The sequence below is a fragment of the Erpetoichthys calabaricus genome, chromosome 8, assembly GCF_900747795.2.
Source record: "Erpetoichthys calabaricus chromosome 8, fErpCal1.3, whole genome shotgun sequence".
NCBI lineage: Eukaryota > Metazoa > Chordata > Cladistia > Polypteriformes > Polypteridae > Erpetoichthys > Erpetoichthys calabaricus.
Genome location: NC_041401.2, coordinates 3152254 through 3179159, shown reverse-complemented (window position 1 = coordinate 3179159; position 26906 = coordinate 3152254). Strand labels below are relative to the sequence as shown.

The window sequence follows — 26906 nt, the reverse complement described above, 5'->3', positions numbered from 1 at the left end:
GTTGTGCTGACCCGTCGTTGGACGGTTAGGACCTGAAACCTCTCGGGCCCGCTACCCCGCCCTCTCTCCAGAGTTCAATCTTTGCATTCACTTACAGTCGTATCCTCAAACCCACCCCATTTGGACAACTGTGTCTTTCAGGAAGTGTTCACCCATCAATACATAATCATGTGGCATATGCTGCGCCACAGGTTGGCTAGTTTTATAGATTTTCCTTGTTAACTCAACCGACCGCTGCCGGTTCAACATGTTGACAGTACAAAAAAAACTCTATACGGTGCACTAAATTGGTATTGATACATCCACAGACGTTAAGCTAAAGAAGCTACGCCACAAGATGGTACACAATTTGGTTGGATTTTTGTAGTTCTCATCTGTAGAAGGATAATTGTAAACTACTGCCAGAGCGCAAAAATATTTGTACTCAGACACAAATATTATTTAATGGAAACAATTATTCATGGATGTTAAAGCTATTATTATAAAAGCTTCAACAAACAGAGGAAACAGGCACACAAATTCGACAACCATAATTATAACAATTTGATTATAATGTCATAGCCGTGCATCAGCTTTACATCCCTTTAAAATTGCCAAATTCTGCAAAATCTTTCTTGAAGATAAAATAGCAACAATACTGTAGAATGTTTAATAACCTAAAGACAGTCAACAGGTTGAATGACCTGTTCTCATGTTGTAGTAGGCAGACTACTTATTATCCATAACAAGTGTTCCAGCCTTCGTCTATTCTGCAGATTAAAAATCTAAAAATTAAGCAGCAATCCTTCTCCACACTCCGATCCTTTTCGCCAGGACTCTGAAGAATTTAAACTGTTTATTGAATATCATAGGGTACGTTTTTTTATTTTTTTTTTTTAGCCCACCTGCTGCACTCGGATCCCAATCCAGGTGGTTACATGCCACGCGCATACTCCCCACCCACCTACCTACGTACTAGGCCTTAACAGGACTCTTGACCAACAAATGAGGAAAAAGTCAATCCCATGATGCTTCAGTGGAGGGGTCGCCAAGGCCGGTCCTGGAGGACCACCATGGCTGCAGGTTTCCATTCTAACCCTTTTTTTTTTTTAATGAGAGCCCTATTTGTGCTGCTAATTAACTCCTTGTGAATTCATCTTAATTGAATTGCTTTTCCAAGATTTGTTCCCCTGAATTTCTTCATCGTTCCTCTGAATTGCTTAATTTCTTTCCTTAAATGGCACCCAAACAGAAATGAAATGTGAAGTGAGGGAGCCAACAGAAGACCAACTAAGTCAGGGCCTCAACACTCCAACCAATTTCACCCCAACCAGCTGCTTAATGAGGTGCCGTTGTTAATTAAACCCGTTCTTTAATTTCGTGGCTTGAAGCTGCTCTCCTGGTGCATTAGCAGACATTTCCGAAATTGTTAATTTTCTCTTTCTAAGAGCACTGGGGAACCTGAGCAGATCAACATTCCTGAGACCTTTACCTTTCTTTATTTTCAGATATTTTTTTGGACACCAGTTGTTTTGGCTCATTTTGTATCTCATTATTGTTTGGCTGCTCATTAAGGAAAATGAAACAATTGAAGGGTCTGAGTCTTCAAGAACAAGTCATTTAAAATGAATTCAAAAGAAGTTAATTAGCAGCAAAAACAGGTCACTCATTTAAAAAAGGGTTAGAATGAAAACCTGCAGCCATGGTGGCCTCCAGGACTGGAGTTGGCGACCCATTCTTTAGTGCAGGGGTAGGCAACGTCGGTCCTGGAGTGCCACAGTATGTGCAGGTTTTTGTTCCAACCCAGTTCCTTAACGAGAACTCAATTTTTGCTGATGAAGCACATATTGCTTAAGTGACATTTTAATGCTTCATTTTAGTGGTCTCACTTGTTAAGGTTCTCCAACCTTAATTGCTTATTTCAACCTTAAACTGCTGCATTCAGTGTTTTAATTGCTCCTTATTAGCAATAAGATGTAAAACAGGGGTAGGCAATGTCGGTCCTGGTGAGCCGCAGTGGCTACAGGTTTTCATTCCAACCCAATTGCTTAATTAGAAACCAATCATTGCCAATCTCAGACCTTATTTAATTTTATGGCTTGTTAGTCTGTGCAATGTAAGGCTCTTATATCGTAGATTTTTTTCCTTTCCAAGGATATCATCCAAATGATTTGAAGCCTAAAACAGATCATTTTCAGTCTGTCACATTTTTCTGTTAAGTGTTTTATTAAATCAAACCGTGCATGATGAACACACACAGATGTAATTGGAAAAAAGCTAGCTGGAGAACTGCTGGCTGCTTTGTCTTTTACATCTTATTGCTAATAAGGAGCAATTAAAACACTGAATGCAGCAGTTTAAGATTGAAATAAGCAATTAAGGTTGGAGAACCTTAACAAGCGAGACCACTAAAATGAAGCATTAAAATGTCACTTAAGCAATATGTGCTTCATCAGCAATAATTGAGTTCTCGTTAAGGAACTGGGTTGGAACAAAAACCTGCACATACTGTGGCACTCCAGGACAGACGTTGCCTACCCCTGCTTTAGTGTACTGTTTGGGATGTGTGCCAAGTACTCCAGAAGTAACAATTCTGCAATATTTTTGGAAAAAAAAAAAGTTATGCACATTTTGAGCATATAGTTGGATAACCAACAAATGAGGAAAAAGTCAATCCCATGATGCTTTAGTGTACTATTGATGGGTGCCAAGTACTCCAGAAGTAACAATTCTGTAATGCTTTTGGAAAAAAAGTTATGCACGTTTTGGGCATACAATTAGATAACAGACACATGGATTATGTGACACATATAATGTGAGATTTTTGCTGTTGTAATATTTTCTTCTACTAGTCATGAGCCTTTTTTTCTCTTCATTCTGCATGAAAATGTGACACTCAAATTTTTTCTCAGCCACCATACATAGTACATGGAGTAAGTAACATATAAAAACGTATCTCTTTTGGATGGAGTATTCTTTACATTCGTCAGCAGTCCCTTTTTTGTGGTCTTTAGGCTGTTTGTTGAATATCATGGGGTGTGCAGCCACTACAACAGTGGTTTTCAGGTCCAATCCTGGACGTCACCTGTGGCTCAGGCTTTCATCCTACCCGATTTGTTTCCCACCTCAATTAAGCAAACTGTTATTTACCCAGATTTTGTGTTTGATTGCTTAGGCTAGCCTTTTATCAAAAAACAAAAGAAGGTAAAAACGTCAGCTAACTAAAGAAGCAACTCGATTAAAGATAAAAGGACCCACAGGTTGTGAAAATGTTTGGAACAAAAACCTGCAGCCACTGGGAGCCCCCAGGAGTGAACCTGAGGACGTCCGGACTACAACAAGCGGTTCAAGCTGCACCATATTAAATAATAATAATAATATGTTGGTCACTGCATACCTTTAGTTACCTTTAAATTTACATGTAAACGTCCGTTACTTATATTACTACGTTCTAAATGTCCTTAACATTTTAACATGCTGCCAGTTTCATCTGTCAATGAAAAGCGAAGATTTTCTCCCGGTATCTTTCCTTCGGGCAATCCTCCGAATACCGGTCCCAAATTATTTAACAACTGTTTTCCTATCGAGTGGACAATACTACACTGAAAGCCGCGAAAAAATATTTATTGCAAGACAATAAGATGTATTTCCAATATTTTGTATTAATTCCAGCACAACAGCTGCAACGTCTCTTAGTGGTAAAAGTAGTTATTATAATTCACTATGGTGTCCCAGCTGGTCAGACCCTCAAACAACATCATATGCTTCGACTTCACGTCATACAACCAGAAGTACATCATCATTATTATCTTGTCAGATGTCATGATGCAACCGATATTTTATAACTAACCTTATTGCTCCCGCTCCTAAATATTGTCCACTCGATAGGAAAACAGTTGTTAAATAATTTGGGACCGGTATTCGGAGGATTGCCTTCCTTCGTTTTCTGTGTCTTCGCAGTCTCCTTTGTATATCAAGCCCACTTGCTGGCTGGCATTGGCACAGACTAACAAGGCATTTTTTCTTTCCTTTCCCTTTATACACCTTATCGTTCAGCTTCTTTGTCAATTTTTGGTGCCCTTGAGATGTTTGATTACCTTTTTACGTTTTTTTTCATGATTTCCTCTACTGACCTTCTTTAACCAACAGCCCGGATACACCGCGCTTGTTACACTGCGTGACGCTTAGGCGTCCGGAACCTGCCTGACGAGGATGAGGACCCAAAACCCAAGTTCAAGGGCAGGCTGGGGTTTTGCGTTCAGCTATTGCAATTTCAAACTTAAAATGTGTAAAGTTATATAAACTGAGCCTAACACAACCGTAGCGATGTCATTGTTTTTACTTCATGGAAAAAGACCCAAATACCGCGTTGTTTTGTTCCACACGAAGACTCCAAAAAAAAAAAAAAACGCAACCCGCGAAAGCCCTTCTTTCCGGCGGTAACCAATCAAAAAACAGCCCAACTGGGCGGGAAATCCACGCACCTGGCAAAACACTGAGATGCGCACGCGCAACCCGCTGCAACAGCCGCTTCTACTTCTTGAGGTAAGTCAGCAATAAGGATAGATAGATAGATAAGATAGAGAGATAGATACTTTATTAATCCCAAGGGGAAATTCACATACTCCAGCAGCACCTTACTGATACAAAAAACAATATTAAATTAAAGATTGATAATAATGCAGGTAAAAAACAGATATATAAATAACTTTGTATAATGTTAATGTTTACCAAGGTGGAACTGAAGAGTCGCATAGTTTGGGGGAGGAACGATCTCCTCAGTCTGTCACTGAAGTGGCTCCTCTAACTGGAGATGATCCTGTTCAGTGGATGCAGTGGATTCTCCATGATTGACAGGAGTCTGCTCAGCACCCGTAAACTGTCCAGCTCCATGCCTACAATGGAGTCTGCCTTCCTCACCAGTTTGCCCAGGCGTGAGGCGTCTTTCCTCTTAATGCTGCCTCACCAGCATACCACCGCGTAGAAGAGGGCGCTCACCACAACCGTCTGATAGAACATCTGCAGCATCTTATTGCAGATGTTGAAGGACGCCAGCCTTCTAAGGCAGTATAACCGGCTCTGTCCTTTCTTACACAGACCATCAGTATTGGCAGTCCAGTCTAATTTATCATCCAGCTGCACTCCCAGGTATTTATATGTCTGCACCATCTGCACACAGTCACCTCTGATGATCACGGGGTCCATGAGGGGTCTGGGCCTCCTAAAGAGGCAACTATATCTAAGAATAACTATGAGAACAACGGAATTCCGTAAGCATAGCGAGAACAAATCTGTTGAATTTTGTGTTATGGTTGAATTATCTACTGGGCCAGCTCTAGCATTTTTGCTGCCCTGGGTAAAGGTGTTATTGGCATCTGCCCCCCGCTTTACTTTAAATCGGGGTGTCCAGCTCCAGTCCTGGTGGCCCGCAGTGGCTGCAGGTTTTCATTCTAACCCTTTTCTTAATCAGCGAGCAGTTTTCACTGCTAATGAACTTCTTTTCCCTTCATTTTAATAGCTCTGTTTTTAAGGATCCAGTCCTCCGAATTGATTCTTTTCTTCACTAAATGACAGCCAAACAGAAATGAGACGTGAAACGAGCCGACAGACCAGCTAAATTGGAATGTCACACTCCAGCCAATTTCACTCCAACCAGTTTCTTAATGAGAAGCCAATTCTTGCTGTTAATTAAAGCCATTATTGAATATCAGGACTTGTTCTGCCACAGCAGACTGTTGATTTTTTGTTTTTTTCTAAGACCACCGTCAAGATGTTTTGGTGACCTGAGCAGACCAACATGACCGAGACCTTCACCTTTCTTTATTTTCAGGTGAGCTGGTCATGTGGCAGCTTGTTTTGTGCCTCATTATTGTTTGGCTGCTCATTAAGGAAAAAGAAACAACTCAGGGGGCCTGAGTCATGTCAATTAAAACTGAGGCAAAACAAGATAATCAGCAGCAAAAATGGCTCGCTAATTAGGAAGATGATTAGAATTAAACCCTGCAGCTCTGCGGCCCATCAGGACCGGAGCTGGACACCCCTGCTTTAACTGGAATCATCACTTCTTCTTTTTCTTCTTCTTTTCCCACTTCTATGTGGGGTCAATGTGCTTGTTCAACCTTTTCCACACAGCTCAGTCCTGCACCTTCTCCCCAGTTGGACCCTTTTCCTTCAGATCTTCTTTTACTTTATCCATCCACCTCCATATTGCCCTTCCTCACTTTCTCTTCCCCTGTCCTTCCATTCCCATCACTCTTTTGCCCACCACATATTCATTGCCTGTCCTCATCACACATCCATACCACTGCAGTCTACCTTCCTGCACTTTATTAGATATCTCTCCCAGTTTTTCTGCACCTCCGAGTGCCTCATTTCATATTCTGTCTTTTTGATAATGAATATGTGGGCAAAAGAGTGAATGGTGCCGAGTCCAGACAGGTGCCCTTCCCATGTAAATGAAAGACGGAACAATGATAAAATGTTTTGGAACCCTCAGGCGAACCCTCTATATTTCATAACAAAATAAGAAACACGAGTTAATGAGTGTTCTGTGTTAACATCTTCACAGACATGAGTCTGTCATTAGACTGGAGAAAGATGGCGGTGGTGCCAGTTATGATGCGATAAGACAGAAGGGGTCCTAGGACTGGTAATGATAGCATATGGTGGCTCTGAGGCTAAGGATCTGTGCTGGTATCCAGAAGGTTGCCGTTTCGAATCCCCGTCACTGCCAAAAGAGATCCTACTCTGCTGGGCCCTTGAGCAAGACCCTTAACCTGTAATTGCTCCAAGGGAGCTGTACAATGGCTGACCCTGCGCTCTGACCCCAAGGGATATGTGAAAACTAACAAATTCCTAATACAAGAAATTGTATAAGGCGAAATAAAGAACAAAAAAAAAAATGTTGGTCAGCAGATCTGCAGTGGGAAGGATAGGAGAATGCTACAAGGCAGTGCCAACCCTTGGCTCGGGGTGGAATTGCAAGTCATCAAGCCCTGAAGTTGTCTCCCAGACATTCATAATTCCCTAGGATCATTGAATGATAGATTCTTTGAAATATTTTGAAGTGCTGTCTAAGTCTTCATCAAGACTAACCAGTATTGCCTCTGGGATAGATATGGCTGTGAGATATGGGAGGTTGGGCATTTTTCTTTTAACAAAATTTCTAATTTTTATTTGGTAAAAAAGTATGTAGCTGGAAAATTACATTTGAAGGCGTAATTATTCATTGCATGCAAATATGTTGTTTATATAAAGATCTCTTAAGTGTTTTAACCCCTAATGTTCTCCATAAGTTAGGTGCTGAGTAGGTCTGAGAAGGTTATTATTGTGTATAGAAACATCAGATAAGAGTTTCTCTACCTTGAAATATGTCCTGCATTGGTTTCATGAAAAAAAATGCTGTGCTTAAAAAAGTCGGACCCCCAGTTAGTAAATAAACAGACCCGTATGAGAAATTCATCATTAGATAAAAGTCACCATGACGGTGACTGATCTCATGGTCCTGGGTAAGTAAATTCTCATGCAGTGATTGAATGAACATGAGTGCTTAATTTAGTGGACCGGGGTCACAAAAATATCAGATGGATTTATTGAAGAAGCCAGTAAAAAAGCATCCTTCGAGTGAGTTTTTTAAACTGCAATGAGTAAGTTGAGATGAGCCATCCATTCTTACACCTGTGTCTTTTTTTTCCTTCACAGGCAGAGGCTATAAGGTAAGAGTTCCTTTACATTCTCCCCAATGGAGGCGGACACTTGGCTCTGTTTCCTTTTGGACTGGATGCTTCATTCAATGAAACGTTACCTGAAGTGGATCTGATTGTTTTCTTTTCAGGGCCAGAAAGGGGAGCCGGGTCAAGTCCCTTACGTAAGTGTTGCCCTATACTGTCTTATTATTTCTTCTCTAAACAATGCATCATTATTGTAATGTGTACAAAGTACAGTGAAATTCTGTCTTGCATGTACTAAACATAAAGCCACACCTGACCAGTCTCTAGTCTCATGATAATTGAGTAAAATTACTCTACCTCAAAACATCTGTCTTCCTTACCTGAAGAACCTTATGAAGAATAACATATAACATAAATATAAGTAAATTGCGAGGAGGAGGAGGAGGAGAAGAAGCAGCAGAAAAGGGCTATTAGGAATACATAAGGCCGGGCAGAACAAATGTTTGAGTGGTAGCCAACTAGGCAGAGCAAGATGTTTAAATGGTAATTGGCTGGGTGTGGCTACATATTTAAGTATTAGATGGCAGGGTGGGGCCAGATGTTTGAACGGCAGCCAACTGTTCAAATAGTGGATGCTTCAGTGGCAGTAGACCGGGTAGGGCTAGAGAGGTTTACAGATCCTTATTGTCATGTGTGCAGAGTCCAAGGAAGTTCTTTACTAATCGCACATTTCTTCTCACTAGCACCACGAATAGCGAATAAATAGTAGCTAACGTACCTTGAAACCTCTGTCTTTCCTTCCTGAAAAACTCTCAAAATGTATATGTCATATATGAAAAAGTTTTCTATAGATAGATAGATAGATAGATGTGAAATGCTCTGTATCGTGCATAGATAGAGAGATGGTGTTTTTGTTGTCCCATGGACAGAGACCAGTGAAATTATTGTTTGCATTACTATATCCAACTGTTTGGCTCCATGATAACTTAATAGGAATACTATATCTTGAAAGTTTAATCTTCTTTACCTCAAAAATCTCAAAACATTTTTGTCATAACCTAGAATCAACAAATTGCATATCGAATGTGGAAATACATTTTGCCCCATGTGGATCTAGCAGGATTTGGCTGGTTGCTGAGTCAGCTTAAAATTCACCAAAGTAATCGGTGCCAGTCTGAATTTGAGTCCACCTTAAGGCAGGATCTCACCCTAGAGTGGGCACATATCACCAATGTGGGACCAAAAGACAAAATATCCTTTTGGTTTTCTCGAGTGTGCAAAGTGCTCATATTCATACAGTGTGGCAAGAAGTTGGAAATGTTTGTGTCGTACCATTGAGTTGTGCTTGAAACTCAGAAGCTGATTCTCTCCTTGAGTGCAGTCACCAGTCCGTCAAAGACTGTGAGGTATAAGACGAACTTAAAGAGCTTAGTGAATGCCTCGGCAATTGGTTTCAGTGCTGCAAAAGCCGAGCCATGAGACTGCAGAGCTGTGCACTGTCCTGTAAAACACCGGGGTTAGATGTAGACCTGGTCAAGGGGGTAGGACATAAACCAAGATAAGCAGGTAAAGATGAAGAGAATCTAATTTATGTCTGTTAAGTCTAAAATAAATGGGTAGAACACAAAAAGGCAGTCAAGGATATCCAAAATAGAATAGGGTAAAATCATAATTCCAAAATAGGAAAAGATCTAAAACTAATAAGGGGATCTTGACGAGTGTACACTGAAGAGCTTCTGCCTCACTCCCTGGCCTTTCACATCTAATAACTGTTGCCTGATTAATGATGCTTAGCTACAAACACTCATGGAAGTGGCCAGATGCCAATTGCAAATGAAAGTTGGAGCCAAACCCTTCGCTGACAAGGACACCGTCATGCCCCTAACAGACTCGCTCTCCCACCTACTTGAAGACCTCTGGGCTGGACACAAACACAGGAGACTGTAAAGTGGACATGGTCCAGCCAGGACGTCAGAGCTCTTATTTGCTGTGGCACAGTACAGCCCATTGTCAAGATTTAAGAGTAAATTTTTTCTGAATTATTTTATTGTTTATTTTTTTCTGCATCTCATTGGGACAGGAGTGTTCTGCATGCATGTGACATCACCATGCATGGTCATGGGGTATGGGCAGACAGTTGAGCCATGTACTCTGTTATTGTCTGCATTTTATATTGAATGTGCTCACTTCTGTTAGGACTTAAGCTTTGGCTTTCTTAAGTTTATGGAACCTGTGTGAGGAGTAGTATGGGATTGAGACATGGTTGATGAACACAGAGCGTAAAGCAGAGCTGGAAAGAACAGAGATGAAAATGATCAGGTGGAGGTGACATGGGGTAAGAGGAAAACTAAAACTATGAAATTAAGAAGAAAACTTGGAATTAGGCATGATAGGAGAAACCTAGCCAAAGTTCTGTATGCATTTGTGTGTATTGTGGGGTTTTTATGCATACAGATTTCATTTCTAATATTAGTTTCACATTTATGTTTGAAAATTTGATTTTCATTACTGTTGAAAGTTTTTTTTAAGCTATTTTGTTTCTGGTTCCGTGACCGTGGTCTTCGCAGTGATGATGTTGTAGCCAGTGATGAAACAAACATGGCAGCAATGGTACTATTTCTTATCCCTCAGTGAATACAACAAATCTTTGTGTTTCTTGGTGTTAGGTAACTTCTTTTTCAAATAGGCCCTAATGGTAGGATATTGAATTCTAATTTGCAATCTTGTTCTGACTTTGATTCTCGGTTTTGTCTTGTCCTTTTGACTATTTGCTTGGTTTTGTTTTGCCTTCTCTGGTTTTGACTCACTGCTCTGTCTGTTAATGGTTTGGGATTTTTGAAATTGTCTCCTGGTCTGTTTGCTCTCACAATAATCCTCAGATATTGTGTACATCTGTAACAGGCGACATGCAGAGGAAGATTGGATGAAGAGGGGCACCAATATCAAGGTGGAAGGGATGAGACTCAGAGGGAGGTCAAAAAATACATGGCTAGAGGCAGTGTCTGATGATATGTAAAGAATCAATCTTACACTAATGAACCACGGCGAGTAGAGGAAAAAGATTTGGGCTAACCCGGAAAGACCCCATTTGGGAATAAGACTCTCAGGTGCAGCAGTCGTTAGAGCCTCAGTTACCTGAATGGACTATTTAGGATCCTGTTCTTGGCTCTGTTGTGTTCACATTTGTTTTCATTTTTGAAATGTTAGATTTAAACAATTAATAAATAAAATAATGTAATCCTATTTAATGGGAAGGTATTTACAATCTTGGACTTTCCATTTTGGAATTTTCCTGTAATGTTCTTTTCAAGGATTTGACTTTCAGTTTCAAGCCCTTGGTATTGACTATGAGACCATTTGTCCGATCTCAGCCTTTGGTATTTGAATCCTGCCTGCCCAGAGTGCTCCGTCTTTGCCCTTCAAAAGTAGTCTCTGCCTTGTTTACAGATAAAATCATTGTCTTTTGGGAGAAATTGAATTGGTCACCACACCCAGGATGCTAGTTCTTTTACAGTATAAAATACTGATAGTTTATTTCCTTATGTTTGTAATAAACAGTACAACTCCTTGTTTCATTTGTTTCAACTGTTTTTTTTCTCATTTTGCAGGTCACAGGAATTCGAGGCCGTCCAGGACCCATGGTAAGCTGACTATTTGGATTTTAAACCCTTTGCAACTCGAGCGGTGTACCAAATACTCCATTGTAATCGATGGTCCTGTTGTGCTCCACTGTGGCCTGAACCCTAAACTCCTACTCTGTGGAATATGAAACACGTGAGCCATGAAGAATGTCATCAATTAGGATCACAAAGAACACGTAATGTGCAGAGAAAGGCAACATTACCTCATGCTCCTGATCAGCAGCAGACACTTGCCATAATACATATGTGTCACAATCTGGCATGTGTTTTTAATTTTTTTGTACCTATTTCTTGGTCTCTAAAATATTTTAAACTTTGGTTTAGGAGCTTCGGAGGCCAAGGAATCTAGTGTTTAAGGTTTATTTTTTGTTTCAGTGCATTTTCTTAGAGATGTTTAAAATGAAATGAAATGCATGTTGCTTGTCTTATGGGTGCTGCAATTTTTGGACCTTTCTGTTGACAGTTACTGTACTGTTACTAGGTAAGGCCAGAAGTAGTGTGTTGTGTGTGAGATCTTTGAGTCAGAGGTATAAAGGTCAGTGTCATGCACTTTTGGTTGTCCAAGTTTGTGGATACACCAAAGATTTTGTGTATGTATTAGTGTTTTGATGTGGTTTTTGGCAATTTATTAAGTCTTTCACATTGCATTTTGGGTCTGGCTACATGAAATTATTTTAGCTTTTGATTTCTCCATGACAGTTACAATTGTGTTTTCCGTTCCTGGACTTATTTATTAGATTATTGTCATTCCAGTATTCACCTTTGCCTGTTTGATCCCTCTCCTGATTCCATTCTGCTAACCCCAGCAGAGACAGTACAATATCCATTTTGGTCTTGTGTGTGTGCAACATTAAAATGGCTATTTCATCGTACAGATAAAGTCATTGTGTGCCATGCATCAGCTCACTACCCTGACTGAAGCTTGCACTTCGGCTGTATTCATGTACCATTGAAGTATTCGAAGCTCCAAGTTGTGATGTTTCACCTTCTCACTTCAGTGTGTTCATGTGAATTTCTGGTCATACTATATGGGGAAATGTAAGTTCTCTGTTAATTTGTTGCTTGATCTGTAAAGCATTATGATATATATCAGTGTTTCTCAACCTTTATGTACTTGCAACCTGAGTTTTCATAACAGTTTTAATTGCGCCCCCCTAATGTTTTTTTTGAAACCCTAATAAAATTTATTCCTATATTTTTTGGTGCTGATACACCGCTACAAGTTTAAAATTTCCCTACGAATAGCGAAGTTACACCACATATGGCAACATTCATGCTCCCTTTTTTGTTACTTTTGGGGGGCGCGCCCCCCATATTGAGAACTGCTGATATATATTGTGGGGAACAGCCCGGACACAGACAGGTAGACATGATGGTTTCACCACACACATGTTTATTATACATTATTTACAGTTTATGAAGTGCACAAACCCAGTGCCTCGGCACCAATCACTCCTTCAGTCCTTGGCCACACAACACAATGCCTTCTCAGTCTCTGGTCCGCCTCCACTCCTCTCCACCGAGCTCTGTCCCACTTCCACCCGACTCTTGCCATTGAATGGAGGGAGGCGGCCCCTTTTATACACCCCGGATGGGCTCCAGGTGCTTCCCGACACTCTTCCGCCGACACTCCCTTGTGTGGCGGAAGTGCCGGCTGCACAACCTGAAGGACTCCGGGTATCCCTGCTCCTCTTCCTCCCAGCACTTCCGGGTGTGGCGGAAGTGCTCAGGTCCAGGGCTCCCAAGGCATTGGGGCGCCCCCTGGTGGTGGCCACGTTCCCCTACAGGGTAGAGCTTCCATGCTCTGTACCCGTGGCCCCCAAAGCAACCAGGGCGGTCGCCCCCTCATGTTCTGGAGGAGGCACAAGCCCTTCTCCGGTCCTCCTGAGCATCCCGGCCGGGCATGAACCCCAGCTGGGTGCCACAATATACAGTGTATATATAATATGTACAGATAACAGACAAACACAGGAGGCACACTAATAAAAACAAATAAATGTTTTATTTTCTTTGTCTGTGGGCTATGTCTTCCCAGTACACAACACAGTCCCAAAAGAACAAACAGAAACACCAAAACAAAAACACTCTTCTTTCCTCCACTCCTCTTGGCAGCTTTGTCTCCCTCCTCCCGACTCTGGCTCCTTGAGTGGTAGGTGTCGGCTTCTCTTATAGCCCACCAGGAAACGCTCCTGGTGATAATTGACTTAAATTAGGCTGCACTTCCGGGTGTGGCTGCGTCACAGCCCAGATGGGCTCAGGAAGCCATGCAGCTCCCCCTGATGGTGGCCACGGAGCCCAACAGGGATGAGCTCCGGTGTAACACAATTGTGGCCACGATACATCCCGGGGGGCTGCCACTAAGTGTTGTGGGGGGACGTAGTGAGCATCCCATGGCTGCTCCCCCAGATCCAGTGTCAAAGGTGCATCCCGGCCGTCCACCACAAAATATATATATACACATGCATGCAGACCTCTGGTCCTCAAATACAAAGCAATTGAACGGGGTGTAGCCACCATTGTAATGATAAACTTGTCCTCGAGGGAATAAATCGAAAGCCTGACGTACTGTGTGTTATTACCGTGTTGGTTCTTTGTAAAGGGAGCAACAGAGGACATCGCCAATAGTAGTAGTCGTTAATGCTTTAATGTTATAAAGGTGAGGTAATGCCAAAAATTAGCACTCAGTTATTATACCATGGGTTTGAATAAATGTCTACCAACCAAAGAGTAATAATTGCTTTTACTCACTGAAACAACAATTACTGAAAATGGTGTAGATGAAATAAAGGGGGGGGGGGGGTGTCTTCTGCAAACGCACATACTGTAAGATAAAAGCTATAAATTACCAAGGAAATTAAATTATTAGGGTGGCGCAGTGGTAGCGCTCCTGCCTCGCAGTAAGGAGACCTGGGTTCGCTTCCCGGGTCCTCCCTGCGTGGAGTTTGCATGTTCTCCCCGTGTCTGCGTGGGTTTCCTCCTGGTGCTCCGGTTTCCTCCCACAGTCCAAAGACATGCAGGTTAGGTGCATTGGCGATTCTAAATTGTCCCTAGTGTGTGCTTGGTGGGTGTGTGTGTGCCCTGTGGTGGCCTGGCACCCTGCCCGGGGTTTGTTTCTTGCCTTGCGCCCTGTGTTGGCTGGGATTGGCTCCAGCGGACCCCCGTGATCCTGTAGTTAGGATATAGCAGGTTGGATGATGGATGGATGGATTAAATTATTATCACAAAGTGGTTGAGGAAAGAAAAAATGTAGAAACTGCTATTTCTGATGACATCATGATCGTATTGAAACTGTCCTCCACTGAGCATGATGGGGGATTGTAGTCTTTGTGTCGGGATTGACACATTGTTGGAGCAGAGATGAGTATATGGGGTTGGGGAGGGGTTACAAAGATTAAATATGTGTGCTGCTGACTCAATTGTGTAAATTTGACTGATTTAGAAACACCATAATTTGGAACTGTTTTAGCAAAGCAAAATTATTCATTTTCTCCCCGACTTGGTTTTGTTGGAATCGTTGGTATGTCAATATGGGCAAAAAAAACAGGCCAGGTGGACCCCCCCTCCCCCAATTCCACATGGTTATGGAATGGTTGGGCATAAGGGCTGTGTGCGTGAATGAGATCCTGTACTTTTGTAAGGAAATGAGGAAAAGTCTGTGTTTGGAGGTCATGAATGTCTTTGCATAAGTGTTTCATCTGAACAGCTGTGTATATGATAATTTATTGAATCTGTCTGGAGTGTGTGTGTGTGGCGTTTCCTTTTTTTTGTCCTGAACTCATTTAAAGACATATGCACTGTGTCAGGGGGGATTGTCAATAGAGACTCACATGGATGTAAAACATAAGGAGCTGTTGTTGTAAATCGTTTATTCTTGCACTTCCTGTGGAATTTCAGGCTGATCTTTCACTTTGATACAGTATGTGTGGCAGGGTCTTGCTGTGTTATCATTTATTGTCAGTGAAACGACTCCTAAGTCATATGCTGTATAAGACTTCATTTTGTGAGCGGAGTGTAAGGCTGCAGAGGAAACTGTGAGCGTTTGTCCCGCCTGCATTTTGTGTCCCACAGTTGATGCGTGTGTCATAGGCACGTGGAATGTTCCTCAGTGTGATCGATTTGCTTTGCACTGGGAGCTGGTTGAGGATGTGCCACTGTGACCTTCCTGTCATTATAATTGAGGTTCAGTACATGTCAGCAATGCTGCATGTACACTGCACATCCACACCTCCGTTCTTTTTGCGTGCAGCCCTGCACTGCTTATCAGCATATGTGTTTCCTGTGTCTTCTGCCATGAGAAGGACTCTAAGCCAAATTTTGGGGCCACTGTGAGCCAGATATGCAAATCTTGGATCGTATTAGGTATGTCACAGCATAAACTGTCAAGTGAGATCAAGAACAATCTTCAAAGGCTGGGGGAGTTTTTGTGTGACAAACAGATAACTCGTACAATTTTATATCAAATATATGTGCGTATCACTTCGCTGTCCATGTAATTCGACCACAAAGATGGCTTATTTGTCTGAATAGGATATTTTTTTTTTATTTTTCACAATTGACCAAAGGTCAGTATTACATTACAACTCATGGAGTTCAGGTAGCTTTATTTTTTCTGAATTGTCCAATTTGTATCTCTGAGTTAGAGTATTCACATGGAATTTTGGAGTTGGAAATTCAGATTTAGCATCTGTCCGATAGCATGTGAACGTAACATTAGGAATACCAGGCACTGACAGCTGTGTTGTACTCTTCTGGCTTTTATCCCTGTGGTCGCTGAAGTCGAAAACAATGGGAAACAAACACCAATTTAAAATAAAAAGCAATTTCTTTATTCTTGGTGAATTAAAGAGACTGCAGCTGGTCAGAACAGATAATCTCTTAAAAGAGAAAATTCCTCTCTTATATTACCTAGCTTATTCATTAGCCAAACAGAAAAAAACATGGCATGTTCATTTTGAGGTCATACACAGATTGCTGTAAATTACGGTTGCATCCTGATTTATTACATGCAGGAGTGCACAGTTTCTTACCAGAATAAATAATTATGAGGGCACTCACGTTCCTAAAAATATGCCCTTATCAGCACACACACACAAGACCAGTTTAAAGCAGTTTCTTATAGTTCAGTACATTTAGTTATAAAGAAATTAAATCCTTATAGCTTTAATATCTTCATTAGATTTTGTCTGGTTATATTAATAAATCCTTATTTATTAATCCATAAGGGACATGTTTCTTATAGTTTTAAGCAAGGATTCAGAAACTATTACATTGATTTATAATATCACAGAGTGTTCTGTTAGTATCAAGAGGTCAGCATTTTCTCATAAAGAATGCAAGTTAATCTAATAATTCTGTGCACAAGCTTAATTCTTTTTCTACCTAAATGAAGAACAAATTCATATAGAAGTAATAAATCATATAGCTCTCTGCAGCATGATTAATACAAAATACATTCCTTGGTATGTATGAGGTAACTACTTATAATCATTACAGTTAATAATGTTTTTCTTCTTTCTCATCCCTCTGCCCCTTTATGCTATGAATTTTTCCAGTTTTCCTACTGTATTATTTTGTCATTCTATCTCTTTTCAGTACGTTGCCATTAGGGCTGTGGAGTCGGGACACCAAATCTTTGATTCTGAGTCTGACTCTTCAGTTTATGCTACCACTAATTCTGACTCCTCTATTTGTAATTAAACTAATATACAGTATTTACTATGTTGATTGAATGCACACAACATTCAAGGTACCAGGCATTCCATCACTGCCAGCATGATTCATCAGGCTACTTGTTAGCACTCTAACCTGTTAAAGTTTGGGTTTAACCTCCCTAGAGTCAGACCCGAGCGTCTCTTAGGTTGTGAAGACAGTGCTAAAAGTGTTAGTCCCAAGTGTGACCCAGCCAACTCTATACACATATCTCGTGTAAGCGACTCGAGGATTACTCAGGCTGGAAAAGTACCAGCAAGCATTAGTGATGAGTGTTACCTGAGGAAACAGTGTAGATTCATCTTCTCCTAGGCTCATAATGGCATCTCATAAGAAATGTCTTTCAGCAGCTTGGGTTTTGCACGCTCTTGACAGTGATACGAGCCGTGATGATGAAGTGGATCTCTCTCCAGGCAGTGAAATTGAAACAAACAGCGAAAACGAAAGTGATAATGATGAATCTGAAAGTGACACTCGTGTTTGGGTTTCTGTTGATCCTGCTTCAAATAAACCAGCATCACCTCATTTTGATTTTGTGGGGCAGTCAAGAATAAAAGTGAACATTGACGGCTATGATCCACTTACTTATCTGACGTTATTTGTTGTTGATGACGTGACTGAAAGAATTGCTGTTGAGACGAACCATTATGCTGAACAGGTAAATGACCGTACACATAAGCAGTTTTCCCGTTCAAATATATACCACACAAAAGATGTATTTTCACAGTATGTACATTATTATTATTATTATTATTATTCAGTTGGTATGAGATCCATATATAATTAAAATATTCATTGTTATTTGTGTCATTATTATACTTTTACACTTCTGACTTTGTAGTTTTAGTGTTTTTCACATTTTACAGTAGAAAGATGAGATGTAATAAAAATGTAATTTTTGAAGCCAAAAAAATGCAACACTTTTCTGACATGTTTTTTGACAAAAAAAATGTAACACTAAGGAGGTTAAAGGCTATAGCAGTGTGTGACAGATAGAGGCTTTGTCCACCTCTTGAACCCTCAGGTACCACTCTGAACACCAGGTAAAAGTATAAATAGTATTTATTTTACTAATATATCGTGCACAAAGCACTCTCCACACCCCACTCATAAACACTACAATTCTCTCTCTCTCACTAACCAATCCTCCTCGCCCCGACACTTTGCCACCCTACCTCCCAGCTCAGCTCAGTGTCTGGGCTTTCCCATAGTCCTTTTATATCCCCTGACCCGGAAGTGGTTCCTGGCCAAACCCACAAGTCCGTTTCCTTCCGGGTCAGGGTAAACCATCCTCTTCTTCACCCCGGGAGTACGTCGTTTCTTCCGGTCACGTGACTGTGACGCACTCCCGGGTTATAGGGCATGCAAGAGCCCACTAGTCCCCCTACAGCGACTCCCGGTGGTCCCCAAGGTATCCAGCAGGGCTGTGTATATAAACTACAAAGTCCATGAGGCCTTGCTGGAACTCGGGGCACCATCATGCTGTCCGGAGGGCTCCTCCTAGCGGCCTGGGGGTGGCGTCTGTAGCCGGTCGTCCATCACAAGTGTTATTGTGTCTTACAAATACTAGGTAACTTTAAATAAAGACCAATCATACGAAGTTAAAAAATAAGCCATATTTTTATTGAAAGTCCAGAAGAAAAAATAGTTTAAAATCTGTATGTGTGAAATTGGAAATTTTAACACATTATATCACAATTTACATGTAGTCAGAGTCGGTACATGTTTCCTGACTCCGACTCTGACTCCAATAGCCCAATAATTGCTTCCTACTCCACAATTAGAACTGCACAGCCCTGGTTGCCATTGCAAAATCACAAGCAAAATTAAATTTATGAAACTGACAGTGGAATGAAACTTGGCTGTTTAGCTCATCACAGCTGAACACCAAAGCAGACAGCACATGAATTATAAGCAATATGACTATGCGCCAGGTACAGAACACACACTCACACTCTTAAAAATAAAGAGCCAAAGCAATGCTTTCGAGAACTGTTTTGGCTTGCAAAAGAACCATTCACATGAAGGTTTCAGAACACGTGTTTTGTTTATTTAGATCTGTTACTGTCTCCATAAATAACCATGAATAAGTGATAACATACCAACAGACTCCTGATTTTAAAAGGACCTTTTCTACGTACAAAAACACAGTTCAAGTCTTCTTATCTGTCAATATCCCGCTAGGTAGACTATTATACATTATACATCATTGTCTAATTCTTCTACATTAAGCCTGAAAACCATGAGGACTGATTGAGATCATTTATGTCGGGTAGAATGCTCAGTGGGGGCTGCGTGGTCTTGTGGCCTTGGAACCCCTGCAGATTTTGTTTTTTTTTCCTCCAGCCCTCTTAATTTATTCTTTGTTAATTAGCATTGTCTAGTTTTATTTTTATATTTTTTGTTTTTTCTTTCTTCATCTTGTAAAGCACTTTGAGCTCCAGAATTTGTATGAAAATGTGCTACAGAAATAAATGTTGTTGTTGTTGTAGTAAAGATTTAAATTTTGCCCAAATATTAGGAACCTTTTCAAAGCCCAAAGATCCAATGTCGTATGCAGAGAATCCAACCCACAATGAAATGGTTTTTTGCCAATGAATGGAACCACGCAATCCAGTAAAGTGCCACTTTAGAACCATTATTTTTATATGAGTGTACATATCAAAGAGCAAAGAAAGATGAAAATAACTGGTATTCCGTCAATACTTATTCAGTCTAATTTGTTGAGGATTTTCCACGCCCAAATCATCCACAGTAATTGAGCTTGGCATATGCCGTCTGACTGGTCGGTGCCTTCTTCACAGCTAATACAAAATGCAAGCCCACCACGTGTTAGCTGCACATATGTTGCCATCAATGCACGATTTCCATCCTTTCCAATATAATCTGTAATTAAAGTAGCCATTTTCTCATATCTGCACTGTAATTTATGAAAATTATGCAGTCGACTTTGTAATTATCAACAAAGGATTTGGGACGTACACACAAGCTCACCCCAACTAGCAATCTGGGTATGAAACTCTGTGCATGGAGCGCGCCAATCTAAAATACTCTATTTAATTCATTGTAAATTTACCAGTATGTATATTTTTAACATTTCAGTATTTTTTGTCTATTAAAAATCATTAATACCTGGACCCCAGAAGTCTGACTGGGTGGCCACGGCCCCTGCACCGCGCCCCCACACACTAAGACCACAAAACGCTTTCACATTTTATCCATGCACCCTGTGGGAGGAGCACCTTTGCCACCTACTATATTTAGCCAGGGTTGCTATTTTCATTAAACTCATATTTTCCAGCTGTGGTCAGCTGTTCTATTGATTGTAAGCCTAACCTCTGATTTACTTTTCTTTGTACAGTTCACCAGTTCCGTTGTTCTGCATGATGAGCACCAAATTTAACTCCTAAATTTGTAACTGTGTTTCCTATTTTTATATTGTGGTTGTCCTTGTCATTCACTCAACCACACGCTTGCACATTCTCCCATGTTTAGTTCTGATCCTGATGCAACACTACATTGTTGTCCTCTCAGCTCTTGGTTGTTTCAACTTCAAGAGAAGCATCTCCCCCATACAAGATGACTTTGGCTTCCTTGCCCACACTCCCTTTGATGGTCGTCCCATTAGCCTTTGATTCTTTTGGTATTTGGATAGACCGTGGCACATGAGCAAGAGAACTGAAGGAAGGCAACCTGTTAGCTCGCCATCCAGGCGCATTAAGCATCCATTTAACAACAGCATCCTCTTTGTACAAAACAAGGAGCCAATGAATGAACTGCGGTGTTTTTAACAGCAGAGCAAACTATTTGTCAAAGATGAACATCATTCAAGCTGCGCTTATTTGTAATTTTATGCTATACCACATCACACCAGGACTGTTAATTTCCATCCTTCTTTTGACTTTGCTTTTTTGTTTGTGTGAAATTAAAGTTTTGCCCCCTTATAATTCATGTTTTATTACTATTATATTTTGTTTATCATATTAATTTGTGATCGGCTGTTAAGGTGTCCATGTCCTAAACGGCCACCAAAGGTCTAACCCAGCACTTTGTGGAGAATATGATTGGTTTCCATTAATGTGATCTTCTTCACTTTTTGGGTCGTCTGATGTCTTGGAAGCTACAGCAGATTCTTCTTGAATCTTATCTTGATAGTGCCAAGAATGCCAACCAATTTGACCTCATCTCTGCTCTTGGTGCCTGACATCCTGCTGATCTCAAAATCCAGAGTATTATATCTGCTCTGCTTTTCAGTTGATGATGTTGTTGTCATCTGGGAATGCTAAATCAATCAGCAAGCATTGCTTCTCCTTCTTGTAATGAACCACACATCTGAAATGGTAAGATTAGCTTACACTGCCATGTCCCACGTGATGTTGACAGCAATACAATTCAATTTATTTTTGTATAGCCCAGAATTACACAAGGAGTACCATAATGGGCTTTAACAGGCCCATCTTTTTGACAGCCCCCCCAAACTCTCAAGAAAAAACTTCCAAAAATAGCCCTTGTATGGAAAAAATGGAAGAACTCTCAGGAAAGGCAATTCAGAGAGAGACCCCATTCCAGGTAGGTTGGACATGCAGTAGGTGTCAAAAAAATGGGTTGAATACAACACAATACACAGAACAGAACACAAGTAATCATCAATACAATAGTACAGTAGTAATAGTACAAGTACAGAGCAAAATGCAAGAGAAGATTATATCACATAATAGGATTATGATTTGTTCAGAGTCCTGGAGACATCGGCCATCAAGCTGCCTTCTTCCTACTGCCCATTCCACAGCTGAGTCAGTGCTGGGCCGGCCAATCTGATGAAAGGACCCTTATTCCTGACAATTCCAGTACTCCTCTATCAGAGATGACATTTCCTTAGGCAGGCAAACAACTTGGCATTAGGGCAGTGACACCAAGTGCTACATGTGAGTACCAAGAAGAGAAACGTACATTTCATTGCATAACAGCAGAGATGCAGTCTGCCCAGTTAATCAGCAGCTCTAGTCAGGGTGGGCTAAACTGAAGCTGTGAATCTTCAGCCAGGATTTGAAAGCTGAGACTGAGGGGGCATCTCTTATAGTACCAGTCAGACCATTCCACAGCTTTGGGGTCCTTTAACTAAAAGTTTGACCTCCCACTGTTATTTTATTAATCTTTGGAATTATAGGCAGACCGGCATCTTGAGATCTTAATGTGAGCTTCTGGTTTGTATGTAATGATAAGTCCGGATAAGTAAGCCGGGCCTTGGCCATTTAAGTCTTTATATGTTAAAAAATAGGATTTTGAAATCTGCCCTAAACTTAACTGGGAGCCAGTGTAAGGATTTAAGAACTGGAGTTATGTGTTTGTATTTTCTTGTTCTTGTAATGATTGTGGCAGCAGCATTTTGGATTAATTGGAAACTGTATAATTGCAGTAGTCAATCCTACTAGAAATAAATGTATGAATTAATTTCCCAGTATCCCGTATATTTAGAAAACACCTTAATTTCCCAACATTTTTAAGATGGAAGAAACATATTTTGGACAGTTTTATAATGTGTGTTTTAAATGACATGCTAGAGTCAAAGATAATGGAGAGATTCTGGGCTGATTCAGTAAAACTAACAGTGATACCAACTGAGTTAAATGATGACAAAATATTGTTGCGATCATCATCATTCCCTCCAATATTAACATCTGTTTTATTTGTGTGTAGCAAAGACAAGTTGTTCTCACCTATCCACTCCTTTAACTCACTAGCGCATTTAACTAAAGGCAACTTTGGAGAAACTTTGTTTGGTCTAAAAGAAAGGTATTACTGGGTGTCATCTGAGTATGAGTGACAATTAACATTATGTTTTCTAATGATAGATCCCAGTGGAAGCATGTACAGTGAAAACAGTAAAAATCCCAGTACTAACCACTGTGGGACACCATATCTCACTTCGCTAGTGCTGACATGCAGTAATAAGGTAGACACTTCATCATCAAAGACACAATCCAATTGGACCTCTATTTCAGAAATCTTCGCCCCTAGGAGGCATTTAACATTAACTACTGGTTTATCATAGTTTGGAATTCTAACATTCTGCTCTATGGAATCACCAAATATGAGCACCTTATTCTTCTCAGGATCCACAGGTGCACAGCAGAGTGCTAAGAATCTGTTCTGAGTCTGAATTAGTGACTTGGGAGCCGAGGGACTAAATTTTGGCTTCTTCGACCCCCGTCTCACTGTTACTCACTCACCCTGTGGCTGAACTGGTGCAGCTGATTACAGCCACACCCTGATTACAGTGGGACCTGGAGAGACTGAAGCTGAATCAGAAATAGCCTCCAATGTGTGCTGGTATCATTTCTCAGGCATTTGACCACCCCACACACCACAGGTTGACCAGTACAGATAGCTGGAAACCTTGCTGTGCTGGTTTATGCATTGTGTAGAAGCAAGCGTGGTCACCCAAAGGTGATATGGCCGGTAGTTTCCTCAGACTTGCTAGAATTTCTGCACTTGCTGTCATCCTGCTACTGCAAGATGTTCCACTGCTGGTACGCAGTGTTGAGTGCCTGGAATGATTATGCTTTCAGACTTTCTCTTGCACCAAGAGCTGATCAGCCATGCCACAAATGCACTTTTTTCCACCATTGTTCTGTCAAGACTATGGTAAAACTGATCAGGCAATGGCTTTTTCCCAGCAACTGGATCTTCTCAGCTTTAGTGATGGTTTCAGCAGGCAAGTACTTGCTCTTGATTTCTTTTGCCACTTCTATGAGAGGCCTTTGCTTGGTTTCATGGATTGAACTTGGTGAACTTATCTCCGCCGAATTATTAATATTATTGTTACTTATACTTTTTTATGTCAATACACTTACATCTCAAGCATCTTTCCTTTTTTGGTAATTTTGAAATTCTTCCTTCACACAGCTCCAGTTAATAGTTTTTTTTTATTGGACTCCACAGGTCAGTGTCCATGTCCATTCAGCGCATTATCATTTAGAAATTATCTTGTCTTAGGCTATATTCATATAAACACGGCTGTCTGTCTGGTTTAGCACTGAGCTGCGTACTAACACTAAGTGCTGTCATGGTGGGCATCTTGTAGCCAAAAAAAGGGAGTAAATTTAAGTAAAAGTTTATACCACCTCATGAGCAGATCTAACCGATTTAGAAAGGTGGGGAATGTTATAAAATGTACACCCATATGGATTGTACAAACTGCTACAGACACACAAGAAACATGTAAGTTTTAACTGTTACAAAAGAAGTAAATCATAAAAGGCATACATGTAGCATCTGTCCTGATTAAGAGTAAAGTATAGGACAGTAGTGAATCAGTCATTTAATTTCTAGTTCTGATCAATTCAAACAAGATCATCTGATACATTTAACTTTTATTTATTTTTCAATATTGGCCATGTTATTACTTGTACTAAAGCACACACTGAAAGATGATATGATTTGCTTCCATGCTGTGTTACTTCTGAGCACTCTCTGATATATTTGCAGATGTTCTCCAAATCTGGTATTAAATTTTTCACAATGTGAGTATTGTGACCTGTAGGGGGCATCTCAGAACTTTAAACCTCAGAAACAACCACCCGAACACCAGTCCTGGATTCAGAAAGCCTTTCATTCGCAACAATATTTTTAAGGTTTTCTTCCAAAACACAATTCTTTTTCTTTCTCCTCTCTTCCCTTCCTCCACTTCTTCCAGGTGAGCTTTGTCCACCACCTCCAGACTCCGATTCCCAACTGAGGTTGTTCCTTTCATGTTGGACCTTGGAGTGCTTCTGGTGTCAGACCACTGCATGCATAAAGCCTTTCTGGGTCAGATGGAACCGCCATAAAACGAGGGATATAACTCTGCCAGCACATGAAGAACCCTACAGGACTGACTCGCAGACCTACACTTCCCATGCAACAACAACATTTCTTTATTTAGCACATTATCAGACAAACAATGTAACTCAAAATGCTTTACAAAATGACAATGAAAAATTACATAAAGTGAAAAACAAATTAGATAAGGCAATAATATTAAAGAATAACACAAAGAAAAGTAAGGTCAGATGGCCGGGCAGACAGAAAAAACGAAAGCAAATCCAGTTAGGCTAGAGGGAAAAAACAAAATCTGCAGGGGTTCCAAGGCCAAAAAGACCGCTCAGCCCCCACTGAGCATTCTACCTAACATAAATGTTCTTAAATCAGTCTTCTTCATTTTCAGGCTTCACATGACAGTATTTGAGCCCCACAGGTGTCTAAACTGTAGTCATGCCAGAGGAGCACTGCAGCCTTTCATACTCTGGGGATAAACTGTCTTTGGCAGGCAGTACTCCTCCAGCCATTATATAGGATTCATCCTGGCCGGGATGTGCAGCCATCCACACTCTCTATCCATAATGGACTTGTGGCCCTAAGGAATCACTCTCCATCCCAGTCGAGATACCAGCCCATCCATTACGTTTACCATAGTATATTGAACTTGTGCTTAAGTGTGTGGTGCACATTGTGATTAGACATTCTGTATGAATATTGCCCAACATCTGACCAGGTATTATATACCAGTTTTCTTTTTGAGTAACCTGTGCCTGAAAAAGCAGACGAAGTGTCAAAATTATCACAGACTTTTCAGCTGGTTAACTCGCCAGCTTTTGTGTATCTAAGAAATTGGAAAAAGAGCAAAACAAGGAAATGATACTTAAAGAGGCAATTCTAGCAAGGTGCGACTAACTGCGGTAGTTTAAATTATTGTAGGGGCAAAATACAGTTTTCGGTTTTTGTTAATTCTACACTTAGTGAAGATAGGATTTCCCTGACTGAGGGTTCCACCTTTTTCCATGAAGCGACAATGCAAGATTTAGGATCTGATAAGAGCTCCTCAAAAGCATGAATGTACTAACATGGTATTAAAGTCAGATTTGGAATTCTGTAAGATGCGGTTTACAGTGAAGGGTAACGGTAGAAGACTTTCAAGGCTTTTCATAAGCCCTGAAGCCAATAATATTTGCAAGAGTCTTATAATATGCCTGGCAACCACAGTCATTTTGATTTGATTTAACTTGGTGTTTCCAAGAATGCGTGATGAGGTTGGAAGTTTTAACGCCGTATTTCAGAGTACATTACTTAGACTGATAGAAAAGTTCATCCAACATATTTGAAAGCAATCGAACATTCCACATTTATGGAGACCAGCCAGTTCATGAGGTTAAAAACAACAATGATCCTTCTTCCCTGTTCTTTGCCCCTTTAATTGTGTGGTGAATGCATAGCAGCAAGCTGGGTGAAGTTAATGGGTATGGGGGCCTCTGAGCTTCTGATAGAAACGTGGAAAAGTGTGATGTCAAAGCTTTGGAGTCACCTAAACTCAAATAGGCAAGGACAGGAATTAAGTGTGAAAGTTTGCAACTACATAGTCTGGTCTTGATACAGCACTAGTGTGGTGCCATCACGGGTACACAGCCTGGGACCCCACAAGTCTATTAGGGGCCCATCACATCCCGTGGCTTCCCCTTTTTCACACAGTTGTAGTGCTGCCTCTTCTTTCCATTTTGATTTCTTTATTCACATTTCTTTCTTTCTTTCATTGATGGATTAAAGGCCAGAAGTCCACATGACCATCATCACCAAGTTCTTCCATGTGAACCCTGAATACCATGAGGACTGATTAAGGTCATTTATGTTGGGTAGAATGCCTAGAGGGGGCTGGGTAGTCTCGTGACCTCAGACCCCCTGCAGATTTTATTTTTTTCTCCAGCTGTCTGGAGTTTTTTTTTTTTTTTTTTTTTTCTGTCCTCCCTGGCCAACGGACCTTACTTTTAATCTATGTTAATTAGAGTGGAGGATCTGGTTTTATCTCTTGGTCTAATTACACACACACTTTTTTTTTTGGTTGTAAAGTAATTTAAGGTTTGCATCCTGACTAATT

The 26906-nt window shown here is 40.7% G+C and overlaps 1 protein-coding gene across 1 annotated transcript in view; it reads left to right on the top strand.

The window, feature by feature from the left end:
* col5a2a (collagen, type V, alpha 2a) overlaps positions 1 to 26906 on the top strand; it is a 157770-nt gene that overhangs the window by 34725 nt on the left and 96139 nt on the right. The window contains exons 3-5 of the mRNA XM_028806192.2: positions 7681 to 7694; positions 7814 to 7846; positions 11258 to 11290. Coding sequence (XP_028662025.2) covers positions 7681 to 7694; positions 7814 to 7846; positions 11258 to 11290 — 80 coding nt within the window. The remainder of the gene's footprint in view (positions 1 to 7680; positions 7695 to 7813; positions 7847 to 11257; positions 11291 to 26906) is intronic.